The sequence below is a fragment of the Psammomys obesus genome, unplaced genomic scaffold, assembly GCF_907164565.1.
Source record: "Psammomys obesus unplaced genomic scaffold, mPsaObe1.curated_primary_1811, whole genome shotgun sequence".
NCBI lineage: Eukaryota > Metazoa > Chordata > Mammalia > Rodentia > Muridae > Psammomys > Psammomys obesus.
The window spans coordinates 6,424,945-6,439,335 of record NW_026587759.1 but is presented as its reverse complement, the minus strand read 5'-3'; the positions used below and the strand labels follow the sequence as shown (position 1 = coordinate 6,439,335).

Genomic DNA, 14,391 nt, shown 5'->3' with positions numbered 1-14,391 from the left:
TTTTTTTTTTTTTTTTTTTTTTTTTTTTTTTTTTTTTTTTTTTTTTTGCCAGGTGCTACATAGGAGTGGTAGGAAAATTATTCTTTCCTTGTAAGCTATTTGTAGAATTGTGGGCTTCATGTTTCCTTTATGTATTGTGGAGCGTGTGTGTATGCGTGTGTGTGCATGTGTGTGTGCGCATGCATATGTGTATAGGTGTATATGCGTGTGTGTGTGTATGTGTGTGTGTACACACATATACATGTAAATCAACAAAGCATAAAGCTATAGTTTTACCTACGATGGTATCTTGGCACATACCTATGGGATACAGTGGGTGTTATCAGCTAAAGATTGAGAAGCGAGTGTAGTGGAGTTGGACTGTGGTGCTGGAAAGCCTCTCAGAGTCTGCATTCAGGAGAGAGCCAGCTAGCGGTTCTGAAGAAAACACTATAGGCAGTAAGTATTAGAAAACCCGAGTCTGCTTCAGACTGAGAGACTCAGTTGTAACGCTGACTGGAAAATTGCCATTAGATTGTTTATTTCTTCTGACATTATAGGTATTATCTTTGAATGTGAAAGGTCAGAGCGCACAACCCCTGCCTAACAACAATGAGGTTCTCTACAGGATTCATGCAGCTGAGCCTAGAATTGTTCCGCATACGGCTCTGTGTCTCTTCTGGAATCAGGCTGCTGCCAGGTACTACTGATAAATCTTAAGGTCAGTTTTTGGTGCTTTCCTGTCCAGAAGCACTGCACCTGCTTGTGTTGCCAAAGCCTCAGGTAAGGCTTCAACTGGAGCAAGATCTCCACTAGAAACAAGGTAAATCAATGATAAAAGATAGCCTGGCATCATTCCAGTGGGTACTCTTCAGGTAGCTGAACATGTGTGTGTACTGTTTCTCTTTCTTCACTGTTGCCATTCTCAAGGGCGGTATCATCAGCTCTGCTTAGGTTACATAACATCTCTGAAGTTATCAGTTAATTTTTTGCACATAAAAGGAAATATCTTCCTATGCCCTTGCTGTCAGCAATTCAGTAACTGTGGCTTATGTTTTGGAAGGATCAGCAGGGTGTAAGAATTCTTTCTCACAGGCTACTGTGAGAAAGCCATTTGAGGAATAAACATTGGCATAGCAGAAACAAGAGGCTGGGTGTTCCTTTGAGTCTCTCTGGCCTCTGAACTTAAGTTCCTGAAAAACTTACTGCTACTCAAATCTCAGTCAGTGCTGTGGAGTCCAGTTGTATTGGGAGAGGGGTCTGCTGTTAGTATCAGGCATGAGATTTTCTTTATTACCAAATTTTAGCCCAACAGGAAAACCAAATCATCTATTTGGGTTTGTCTCTTTTTCTCTGCAATAAAACATTTTGAATGCCTGATGCCTGATTCCTGATGCTGGGTTTTGAACCTGATACAGGAGGGTCTCTGTGATGGTTCAATGTATAGTTTTATACATGAAGCTTATGCAGAAGTGATACACTTTGCTGAAACAACTCAAATTTTGAACTGTGATCTTTCTCTCTTTGGTAATATGTGATATGGTGCTGTACATGGCAGTGAGCCATGGCTCTAGTCAGCAATGTGCTCCTGAGGGTAAATAGCATGGCTAAGCAGTGAATGGGCTAGGTATAGTAAAGACATTTGCAGCATTTAAAAATAAATAGTAAGTTTAAGAGTCTACTCCACCGTAAATCAAAGGACAATAATTCATAAATAATCTCTACTCCTCAGTATCTAATGCATAATGTTTCAAGATGAAGTCTGCATTTTGAGTTGGGAAGTTTTACATCATTTGAAAAGTAATGGAATTTACGTTAATGAAAAGAAGAGGTTCAAGAAGCAGCCACTGACTGACTCTCAATGAGATGAACTTCACTGAAAGAAATACTTGAAGTTCCTTGAAAAATGTATTTATGATATATAACTCAAAATACAAAAAAAGAAAATACATGGATGGAATCATAGGAAAGCATATATGTTACTTACTGGTCTACTGCTATAATAAGACACCGTGACCAAGGAAACCTATCAAAGAAAGCATTTAATTAGAGTTTCAGAGTCAATGGCCATCATGGAAGGGAGCATGGCAGGAAACATGTAGCCATAGTGCTGGAGCAGATGGAACATATATTTTATCTGTAAGATGGAGGCAGAGAGAGAGAAGACTGGGCCTGGCATGGGCTTTTGAAACCTTACACTCCTAGTGACACACCTCCTCTAGCCAGGCCACACCTCTTTCAGAAAAGCCACACCCCCTAATCTTTCTCAAACAGTTCCAGCAATTTTAAGTATTCAAATATATGAGCGTATGGGGGCCATTATTATCCACACCACCACAGCTAACAAATGTGCTTCATGTGGTGTGGGGAAAAATGAAAGATTTATGAAAGCAAGAGAAGCAGTTAATCCTATACAGACAGCGACTGTTGTTCTGGCTGGCTTTTATGCTGGCTAGTGCCACTAGAGAGGAAGTAGCATCAACTGAGAAAATGTCTCCCTAAGATCCAGCTCTAAAGCATTTTCTTAATTAGCGGGAGTAGGGGTAGCCCGTTGTGGGTAGTGCCATCCCTGGGCTGGTGGTCCTGGTTTCTATAAGAAAGCAGGTTGGGCAAGCCATGGGGAGCAAGCCAGCAAGGCTCACTCCTCCATGCCTCCAGGTTCCTGCCCTGCTTGAGTTCCTGGCCTCGCTTTCCTTGGTGATGAACAGCAATGTGGAAATGCAAGCCGCATAAATCCTTTCCATTTTGGTCATGGTGTTTGCTGTAGCAATAGAGACCCTAACTCAGTCAGCTATGCTGATCTGTGGGGGTCTACACGTGTCATGGCTGTGGTCATCTGTTGGGAGTCACACATGTGGCTGTGCTGGTCAGTGGGGAATTGTGAATGACAGAGAACAAATTTACTTTGGGATGGTTAAGGCAGCTGTCCTGTTGCTAGGAGGGTTAACTTCTTCGGTACAGCAAATGCTCTGGCATGCGTGGTTGGTATTTACACTGCTTCTTAAGGTGTCTTGGTGGAATCTGTTGGATCATGTCCTGAACAAGATGTTCCCTCCAGTGTTTCTTCTGGAAAATGTAGCCTGCTTAAGTCTTGAGTAAAGAACATTTAATTTCAGCTAGTTCTTTTTCCTTTAAAAACAGTCTTAACATCTTTGAAATATTATTGAAAGAACAGTGACTATTGTGTTTTGTTCTAGCTGGTTGTCTGACAGCCAGTTTTGCAGAGTGGTTGGAGATACCTCAGACTACGTGGACTGCGCCTGTTCACACATGTCTGTGTATGCTGTCTACGCCCAGACTGACAACTTGTCATCATACAATGAAGCCTTTTTCTCTTCTGGGTTTATATGCATCTCAGGTCAGTGGCAGGGTTTCCAAGTCATGAATTTTAAATCTATGTGAGAATAAAACTTTCCTATAGTTATTCTGCGTGTGTAAGGTATGAACGTACTATAATTCATTATTTTCCCATTGTCTTAATCACTAATGTGTACAGCTTATATTTAAGGAGGGCCAACTCAGTTTTAATTCATGAAGAGTATGGGGTACAGTATTAGATAGAAGCTAGGTAACAGGAAAGGTAACCAACCATTTATGGTGTATTTAAAGCTTTGTGCTTTAAAACTTAGGTTCTACAGTTAGAAAATTGAATGGTATAAATCAATACATACAAGGATTTTGTGTTTTCATTAAAGTAAACATTCTACCCATATGTTCATTGACCTTCAACAACTTTGGTACTCTCAACATATTCCCTTCCATTCAACGTAGTTAGCCCCCCTTTCATCGCAGTGATAGGAACTTGGGTTTTATTAGTGTCTGTCAAATGGTTCACATACAGCGTGGCTGTAGACTGCTGCACACAGCATGTGCTGAGACGCGTGAGAAATCCTCGCACTACTTCGTGCCTCACCTCCACTCTTGCTGTACCCCAGTTTACCTTGTAACCTCCCCTCAGTGTCTCCAGAACAATGTGCTGTACAAATAGCTTGGTATGGGACAATAACTATACATGACTGTACCCTTGTAGCCAGATTGCCTTGTTCAGTCCTCTCAGTGACTAGTTGTGGAAAATGGAGTAAATTACTGACTTAATGTGTCAGTCTCCTGCAAAATTCCTATCCCCAATGTGTGCATGACTACCAATCATACCTGCATCTCAGCGTGGTAAACATAGTAACTCATTCACATCTGATATTCCGCGTTAGTGATGATTTGTCTGTTACTGTGAGGGATTATCTTTATAAATATGTTGTACCAATAGTCTGCTAGCAATCTTTATCCATTAGGAAATGTTTCTGGAGATAAACTCAAGTAACTAATTATTATTCTTGGTTGTTAAATGTTTCCAATATAATTTAATTTCACATAGTTTCAATTTTTTTAAGGAATATGAATTGTGAGTCTTAGATTTTATACCAAAAGTTAAGAATCTCCTATTCTTAATAATAATATTCATAAAAGATGAATGGCATTTCTTATGCGCTAAATTCTTAAGATAAATAGAGTTCCAAAATCAGAGGTAGATTTGTTGTATTTTAATGGTGGCATATTTAATGAGCAAAGAAGTTTCATAGAGTAATGAAATAAAAAGTTAACCATGCATATTATTTTACAAACAAATACAAGTGCTGCTGTGACCCTCGGGGATCATCTGCTTTACATAAACATTGAGCATCAAAATCGAGAGCTTTCCAGTTTAAAGTATGGTGTCACTGACTTTGTGTTGACATGCTGGACCCATAGGCGTGTCCTGGGAGAGTTGTTAGCCATTCCACGCTTTCTGTGACTTGCTGCAGAAAAGGCAACACTGACCTGCCCATGCAGTTGTGCCTTGGACATGTGACCAGCCTCAAGACTTTGACACTATGATTTTGTTTCCTCTTTTATTCAAGGGATTTGATAAGTAAGGACTCTAAAATCCCGTTTGGTTGTTTTGTTTGTTTGTTTGTTGCCTCAGTTAACTCTTTATAAGAGAACCAATGTCCATTACTCTGATGGGCCCTCAGGAATTAGAAAAATAGAAAAAATAACTTTTTGTTTCTTACATATGTAAAACGTAGCTTGGGTCAGGCCAAATGGAATAGCTCTGATTTCATAACAGTTAGCTAGTCCTTTGTTAGTTTTAGTCACAGTAAATTCCAGGATGCCTGGGCCAGCTCTAGCTTGCAGCTCAGCTTTCTATTCTAGTGCAGAAAGGCTGAAATGATGACAGTTTGAGAAGTGGGTGAAGAGGGATAAAGGCTTGGACACTTTAGAGAGGTGAAAGGTGAGAGGACACACCTGGAAGTTCCCAGGTTTGCCAAATACCAGAAAATGAAACTGAGGCCACTCCTTGAGGTGAAAAAGATAAAAAGGGAAAAGCAATCAGAGGGCTGTGTGCATTCTCCCGCCCCCATGGGAATAACCTGGGAGAATTATAAATTAAGATGGCTTCAGGTGACAGTGCCGTAATCTATGATTACTAACGCGATCAGCAAGGCTTGAGGCACATGCAGACACCTGCCTGGGTGATGAGGATTACAAATCCCCCTGGCTTTTCTACAGCCCTTCAGATACTTCCCCATCAAAGATGACTGTCAGACTGGATTTGCCTGACTTTACTCTTAACAAAGGTTCTATAATCTTATAACCTTAAAAAATACCTGTAACATTCACGATGTAGTTCTTTCCCATCTTAACTGAAGCGAATGGACTCCATCATTTTGATGCATTTATATTTTTTTGGTAACATTTTTTATTATTATCATTTATTACAATTTATTCAATTTGTATCCTGCTGTATCCCCCTCCCTGGTCTCCTCCCAATCCCACCATCCCTCCCTCTTCTCCCCCTATGTCTCTCCCTAGTCCACTGATGGAGAAGGTCTTCTTCCCCTTTTATTTGACCCTACCCTGTTGTATATCAGTTTTCTATGGTGGAGTGGTGTCACACTACTAGACATGGGCTGAGTTCACATTTCTGTCACTTTCTTCTTATCATGAAGAAATCTTTTAACATATTGCCCAAACTCAAGTGTTCTTTTTTAATTGGCTAATTTTTATCTACTTAAAAATATAATACTAAGTGTGTAAATACCCATACAATGTCAGTTTTATAATAATAATTTGCTAGTGGCTAAGTATGATCCTTATAGGTTGAGAAAGTTAATAAAAATTATTTGAGGATGATCTTTTTATGTTCACTCCTTTAAAGAATGTCAAAATTTTCATGTTGTGCTTTTTTTTGTCTCCTCCGCAAGATGAAATGCTGATGTATTTTCAATGTAATAATAACTGGCCAACCCTGAAAAGATTTTTGCTGTAACAAAACTCATTATGAAGCACCTCAGGGAACACACAAGAAAGGTGGCCAGAGAGACAAGAGCCTTAATAATTAAAGAGTTAAATCTGAACACTCTTGCATTCACTTCAAAAAAGGGTTTTTTAAAATAAAGTTAGGGGGTTCCAAGATGGCGGCGAACAGAGCGCACCATTTTGGAGAGGCAGAGGACATGAATCTCTGAAACTGGTGAGTGGAGAGACAATCGAAACTAGAATTTGGACTTTTGGGCTTTCTAAAGGAGAGGGGACACCACAGAAGCGTGGGGTGCTTGTAGAGTTAGATCAGGTGTGGGCTTCCCTGGGAACGAAGTAGGGCCCTTGTCCAGGCCTCCTGCACCTGGAAGCCTGCACACAGCACCAGGTAGCTGAGCACAAAGCTCACAGCCTGGAGACTAGGACAGCAAATACAGTGCTCCAGGCCCCTTAGTACAGCGGACGGCTGTAACCGCCCACTGAAACTGCCCGCTGAATAACACCCCTTGGACACACGTCCGAGGAGCCCAAACCCCGGGCCCCGCCTAGGGCCCTCTTGAAGAGCTTTGGACCCTCGGAGCGCACCCCCCCCCACTATCACCATCAGGGAGTACCGCCAGAAACTCCACCCCGTCAGAGCACACGCCCAAAGAGTGCCAGCCACAGAGACTCAGATCCACAGTACAATCCTTCCCATATCCCAAGTCTGCAAGTGGCAGCACTGACTACATGGGGCTGCCCAGCCAGTGATTGTATGGGTCATCCAACCCCTCAGTGGCAGAAAACCAGCTGAATAGCCACCAAAGCCTAGCAGACCTGCAAAAACAATATGTGCCTGCAATCTTCAACAGCGCTTACAATCCCTTAAGCGCCTGCAACACCTTCAGTGCCTGCAAGGCACCCCTCTCACACACTGAAGGTCTCTTCATTCTCCAACACCCTGTCCCTTAGGACACACTGACAAGGACACACTCAATCACATGCTACCCGACATTTGCCCTTCTGCGCCTGTGAACTTTCCTCCTACAGGTATAGCTGTATCACCAATGCACACACTGAAACCACTGGACTCCTCCATTTTCCTGAAGAATTCTGCAGACAATAGAGAAAGATCAGTCTGATCTGCAGAATCCAGGAACAAACAGTGAACACTACAGATAACCAAATGGCCAGGGGTCGGTGAAAGAACACAACCAATGTAAATCAAGATATCATGGCTTCACCAAAAACCCCTAAAATTAATGGATACTTCAACTCATCAGAAACACAAGAAAATTATTTTAAAGCTGTGATTATCCAGTTATTTGAGGCACATAAAGAGGAAACCAACAAATCTCTCAGAGAAATAGCCATACAGGTTCAAACAGTTAAAGAGGAAACAAATAAATCTCTCAAAGATTTGGCCTCCCAAATGGAAACAAAATAAAATGAAGTGAACAAAGCTCTTAAAGAAACACAGGCAAATATAGACAAACAAATGGAGGCAGAAGTAGTGGCATTAAGAGAGGAAACAAACAAAAAAAAGAGACCATCTTAGAGACACAGGAATCCACATTCAAACAGATGAAGGAAATGTTGCAAGGCATGAAAACAGAATTAGAATCAATAAAGAAAACACAAACTGAGAAAACTCTGGAACTGGAGAACCTAGAGGTAAAAGAGAAGGAACCACAAAGGTAAGCATCACTAATAGAATACAAGAGATGGAAGAGAGAATCTCGGGTGCTGAAGATACACTCGCAGAAATTGATACCTCTCTTAAACAAAAAGTAAAATCAGAAAAATCCCAAACACAAAACATCCAAGAAATCAAGGACGCCATGAAAAGGCAAAATCTAAGAATAATTGGAATTGACGAAAAAGAGGATTCCAGGCTCCAAGGTCAGGAAAATATTTTCAAGAAAATCATAGAAGAAAATTTTCCCAACCTAAAGAAAGAGATGTCCACAAACATACAAGAGGCCTATATAACACCAAATAGACTAGACCAGAAAAGAAATTCCTCACGCCACATCATAGTCAAAACACTTAATCTACAGAACAAAGAAAAGATACTAAAAGCAGCAAGGGAAAAAGGCCAACTAACATATAAAGGTAGACCTATCAGAATCACACCAGACTTCTCAGAAACTATGAAAGCCAGAATGGCCTGGGGAGATATCATGCAGGCTCTAAGGGACCACAGATGCCAACCAAGACTACTATACACAGCAAAGCTTTCAATCAACATAGATGGAGAAAACAAAATATTACATGACAAAACTAAATTTTAGCAATATTTGAACAGCAAACCAGCCCTACAGAAGATACTAGAAGGAAAATTCCAATCCAATGAAAACAACTACACCCAAGAAAACAGAGGTTATAGATAATTTCCAAACAAAAATCAAAAGAAAACAAGCAATGAATCACAGTAACACCACCAACTTTACAATAATAGGAAATAGCATTCAATGGTTATTATTATCTATCAACATCAATGGACTCAACTCTCCAATAAAAAGACACAGACTAACAGATTAGGTGCGGAAACAGGATCCAACATTCTGCTTCATCCAAGAAACACACCTATGCAACAAAGATAAACACTACCTCAGAGTAAAAGGCTGGAAAACAGTTTTTCAAGCAAATGGACCCAAAAATCAAGCAGGAGTGGCTATCCTAATATCTAATAAAATAGACTTTCAACCAAAACTAATCAAAAAAAGACATAGAGGCACGCTACATTCTCATCAAAGGAAAAATCCACCAAGAAGACATCACAATTCTGAACATCTATGCCCCAAACACAAGAGTACTTACATTCATAAATGAAACATTATTAAAGCTTAAATCACACATCAACACCAACACCTTAATAGTGGGAGACTTCAACACCCCACTATCACCAAGGAATAGAACATCTAGACAGACACCAAACAGGGAAATAAAGGCACTTACAAACGTTCTAATTCAAATGGGCCTAATAGATGTCTACAGGACTTTTCACCCAAACACAAAAGAGTATACATTCTTTTCAGCACCTCATGGAACATTCTCCAAAATAGACCATATAGTTGGTCACAAAGCAAGCCTCAACAGATACAAGAAGATTGAAATAATCCTCTGTATACTATGGACTAAAGCTGGATTTCAACAACAATGGAAATAGCAAAAAGCCTACACGTACATGGAAACTTAACAACTTACTGCTCAATGACAGCTGGGTTAAGGATGAAATAAAGAAAGAAATTAAAGAATTTCTAGAATTCAATTAAAATGAAGGCACAACATACCCATATTTATGGGACACAATGAAAGCAGTGCTCAGAGGAAAACTCATAGCACTAAGTGCCTTTGAGAAGAAATTTGTAACATCTCATACAAACAAATTAAAGCCCTTAAAGCACAACTGAAAACCCCAGAAAAAAAAAAAAAAAGAAGCAGAAACACCCAAGAGGAACAGATGGCTGGAAATAATCAAACTCAGGGCTGAAATCAATCAATTAGAAACAAATACAACAATTCAAAGAATCAATGAAACCAAAAGCTGGTTCTTTGAGAAAATCAACAAGATTAACAAATCCTTAGCCAAACTAACTAAAAGGAAGAGAGAAACTCTCCAAATCAGCAAAATCAGAAATGAAAAGGGGACATAACCACAGACAATGAGGAAATCTAATCATTAGGTCGTACTACAAAAGCCTATATGCCACAAAGATCAAAAATCTAAAAGAAATGGACAATTTTCTTAATGTATTCCATCTAGCAAAATTAAGTCAAGACCAGGTAGAAAGATTGAACAGTCCTATATCCCCCAAGGAAATTGAAGCAGCCATCAACAGCCTCCCTTCCAAAAAAGGCCCAGGGCCAGATGGTTTCAGTGCAGAATTCTACCAGACCTTCAAAAAAGTGCTAACTCCAATTCTCTCCAAATTATTCCACAAAATAGAAACAGAAAGAACATTACCAAACTAATTCTATGAAGCCACAGTCACCATAATACCTAAACCACACAAAGATCCAACAAAAAAGAGAACTTCAGACCTCTCTCTCTTATGAACATTGATGCAAAGATACTCAATAAAATACTTGCAAACTGAATCCAAGAAAAAATAAAAGATATCATCCACCATGACCAAGTAGGCTTCATCCCAGGCATGCAAGGGTGGTTCAATATACAAAAATCCATCAGTGTAATCCACCATATAAACAAACTGAAGGAGAAAAACCACATGGTCATCTTCCTAGAAGCCAAAAAAGCATTTGACAAAATCTAACATCCATTCATGTTTAAAGTCTTGGAGAGATCAGGGATACAAGGAACATACCTAAACATAGTAAAGGCAATATACAGCAAGCCTATAGCCAACATCAAATTCAATGGAGAGAAACTTGAATCAATCCCACTGAAATCAGGGACAAGGCAAGGCTGCCCATTGTCTCCATATCACTTCAACATACTACTTGAAGTCCTAGCTAGAGCAATAAGACAAGTAAGGGAAATCAAGGGAATATAAATTGGAAAGGAAGAAGTCAAAGTTTCACTATTCACAGATGATATGACAGTATACCTGAGTGACCCCAAAAACTCACAGAGAACTCCTTCAGCTGATAAACACCTTCAGCAAAGTGGCAGGATACAAAATTAACTAAAAAAAAAAAAAATGAGAAGCCCTCCTATATACCCAAGACAAAAGGGCCAAGAAAGAAATCAGGAAACAACACTCTTTACAAGAGCCACTAATAATATAAAGTACCTTGGGGTGACTCTAACCAAGCAGGTGAAAGACCTGTTTGAAAAAAACTTCAAGTCTCTGAAGAAAGAAATTGAAGAAGACATCAGAAGATGGAAAGATCTCCTGTGCTCATGGATCAGTAGGATTAACATAGTGAAAATGGCCATTCTGCCAAAAGCAATCTACAGATTCAATGCAATTCACACCAAAATACCAACACAATTCTTTATAGAACTTGAAAGAAAAATTCTCAACTTCATATGGAGAAACAAAAAACCTAGAATTCCCAAAACAATCCTGTACAACAACAGATCCTCTGGAGGTATCTCCATCCCTGATCTCAAGTTGTGCTATAGAACAATAATAATAAAAACTGCTTGGTATTGGTATAGAAACAGAAAGGTGGATCAATAGAACCGAATAGAAGACCCAGAAATAAACCCACACACCTATGAACACTTGATTTTTTGACAAAGAAGCCAAAACCATTCAATGGAAAAAAAGACAGCATCTTCAACAAATGGTGCTGGTCCAACTGGATGTCTACATTGCAGAAAAATGAAAATAGATCCATATTTATCATCCTGCACAAAACTAAAGACCAAATGGATCAAAGACCTGAATATAAAATCAGATACTCTAAATCGATTAGAAGAAAAAGTGGGGAAGACCCTAGAACTCACTGGCACAAGAGACAGCTTTCTGAACAGAACACCATCAGCACAGGCTCTAAGAGCAACAATCAATAAATGGGACCTCATGAAACTGAAAATCTTCTGTAAAGCAAAGGATACTGTCATCAAAACAAAATGAATGCCTACAGATTGGGAAAGAATCTTCACCAACCCTTTATCTGACAGAGGGCTAATATCCAGTATATATAAAGAACTAAAGAGGCAACAAAGCAACAAAAGCAACAAACGAAGTAATCCAATTAAAAAATGGGAAACAGAGCTAAACAGAGAATTCTCGATAGAGGAATATCAAAAGGCAGAGAAACACTTAAAGAAATGTTCAACGTCCTTAGTCATAAGGGAAATGCAAATCAAAACAACCCTGAGATTTCACCTTACACCCATCAGAATGGCCAAGATCAAAAACTCAAGAGATAACGCATGTTGGAGAGGCTGTGGAGAAAGGGGAACCCTCCTCCATTGCTGGTGGGAATGTCAACTGGTACAACCACTATGTAAATCAATCTGGCACTTTCTCAGACAATTAGGAATACTACTACCTCAAGATCCAGCTATACTACTCCTAGGCATATATCCAAAAGATGCTCAAGTACACAGCAAGGACATTTGCTCAACCATGTTTGTAGCAGCCTTATTCGTAATAGCCAGAACCTGGAAACAACCCAGGTGTCCATCAATGGAGGAATGGATATAGAAATTGTGGTACTTTTACACAATGGAATACTACTCAGCAATTAAAAACAAGGAAATCATGAAATTTGCAAGCAAATGGAGGGATCTAGAAAAGATCATCGTGAGTGAGGTATCCCAGAAGGAGAAAGACACATATGGTATATACTCACTTATATAGACCTATAGGATAGGATAAACATACTAAAATATGTACACCTAAAGAAGATAAACAAGAAAGAGGTCCAGGGGTAAGATGATCAAACCCCATCTAGAAGGACAAAGGGGATGGGCATAGGAAATAGGAGAAAACAAGTAACAGGACAATAGCCTACCACAGAAGGCACCTGAAAGACTCTACCTAGCAGTGTATCAAAGTAGATACTGAGACCCATAACCAAGCCTTTGGCAGAGTGTATGGAATCATATGAAGGAAGGAGGAATTAGTATATCCTAGAGGGGACAGGGAGCCCCACAAGGTCCATATATATCTGAGCACAGGAGTCTTCTATGAGGCTGTTTCTCCAACCAAGGACCATGCATGGACATAACCTACAACCCCTGCTCAGACATAGCCCATGGCAGCTCAGTATCCAAGTGGGTTCCCTAGTAAGGGGGACAGGAATTGTTTCTGAAATGAACTCATGAGCTTCCCCTCTCCCTTGAGGGAGGAGCAGCCTTGCTAGGCCACAAATAAGGACATTGCATCCATCCTGAAGATACCTGATAAGCTAGGGCCAGATGGAAGGAGAGGAAGACACCCCCTCTCAGTGGACTCGGAAGGGGGCAGGGAGAAGATGAGGGAGGGAAGGGAGGAATGGGAGGGAAAGAGGGAGTGGGCTACAGCTGGGATACAAGTGGATATATAAAATTATTTAAAAGTTTAAAAAATAAAATAAAAAACTAAAGTTAGTTTTGAAGCTCTTAGTCACTTTCTTTAGAAATCTCAAGTTCATATTTTCAGAAACCATTGTCTTAAGAGAACTATTTTGATTGTGGAGGAGTATGTTATCAAAATAATTCTATTCTATCAAATGATGTGTTATCCCCAAGAAAAACTTTAAAAAAATTCTTAGAACTTTAAAAAGAAGAGTTTGAAGGGATAAAATAAAAAGGTCACTGAGCCTTAAAATTCATGTTCAGGGCAAAGTCATGGGGTTTATCTGGCAATGGCAGCAGAGGAGTTCTGTTTACCATGACCTGAGCTGCACAAAGCAGAAGGCCACTGAAAGTTTCTCACATGAGCTCAGTTCCCAGTACCTGGGATGAACACTCAGGCACAGTAAGGATGCCACTGCAACCCAGCCTCTCATTTTTCTGCTCTGCATTCTTCACATGGTGCCCCTTTGTCTAGTTCTCGTGTAATTTCAGTTGGTCATAGTGCTGCTAGCATCAAACTGGCAGTGTTCACGTGTGCCAAGGCAGAATCAATATTAAGAGCAATGGAAACGGTTACAAAAGACACCTAAAATGCTGTCCCACCACCTCTTTGACCAAAACTGTGTTCAGTGAACATTCATAAGCCAGTCACTTTCTGAAATACAAGGAAAAATTGGGATTAATCTCTGGGAGAGTAGCCAATGCCCATCTTGCTGTGTTGTGGATGCAGCACCTGGCATGCAGTGGCTTCAAATGAATTTTTTGTTGGAGAAATAAGAAACACCTGTTTCAGACTAGGTATAGTTTTTGCAATATGTCAACTTTGTACTTTCAAGCCATATTATCTTAGTCACTTCAGTATAAATTCTTCTGAACTATCATCCGGAAGGATTAATAGGGCTCTCTATGACAATGACAATGTTTTATACTGTCCAGTATGTGATATGCAGGCCATCCTCATGCATCCTTGAAATATGACTGAATCTTAAATTCTATTTCCTTTCATGTATGAAAATGTAAACAACTTCCTGTTGCTAGTAGCCATTATGCTCAGTTTTACCTCCTTTATTATCAAGACTCGTCTCTCTGGCGACAGCACCTCTTCCCTAACACATGGAGTTGTGTGCTCCAAGGTGCTTCATGCTGACCTTTGT

At 39.9% G+C, this 14,391-nt stretch overlaps 1 protein-coding gene across 1 annotated transcript in view; it reads left to right on the top strand.

Moving 5' to 3' along the window:
- The window catches only part of Adgrv1 (adhesion G protein-coupled receptor V1), a 520,333-nt gene that overhangs the window by 210,461 nt on the left and 295,481 nt on the right, over positions 1-14,391 (top strand). Inside the window, exons 79-80 of the mRNA XM_055604066.1 lie at positions 540-679; positions 3,177-3,337. Of these exons, the coding sequence (XP_055460041.1) occupies positions 540-679; positions 3,177-3,337 (301 nt within the window). The remainder of the gene's footprint in view (positions 1-539; positions 680-3,176; positions 3,338-14,391) is intronic.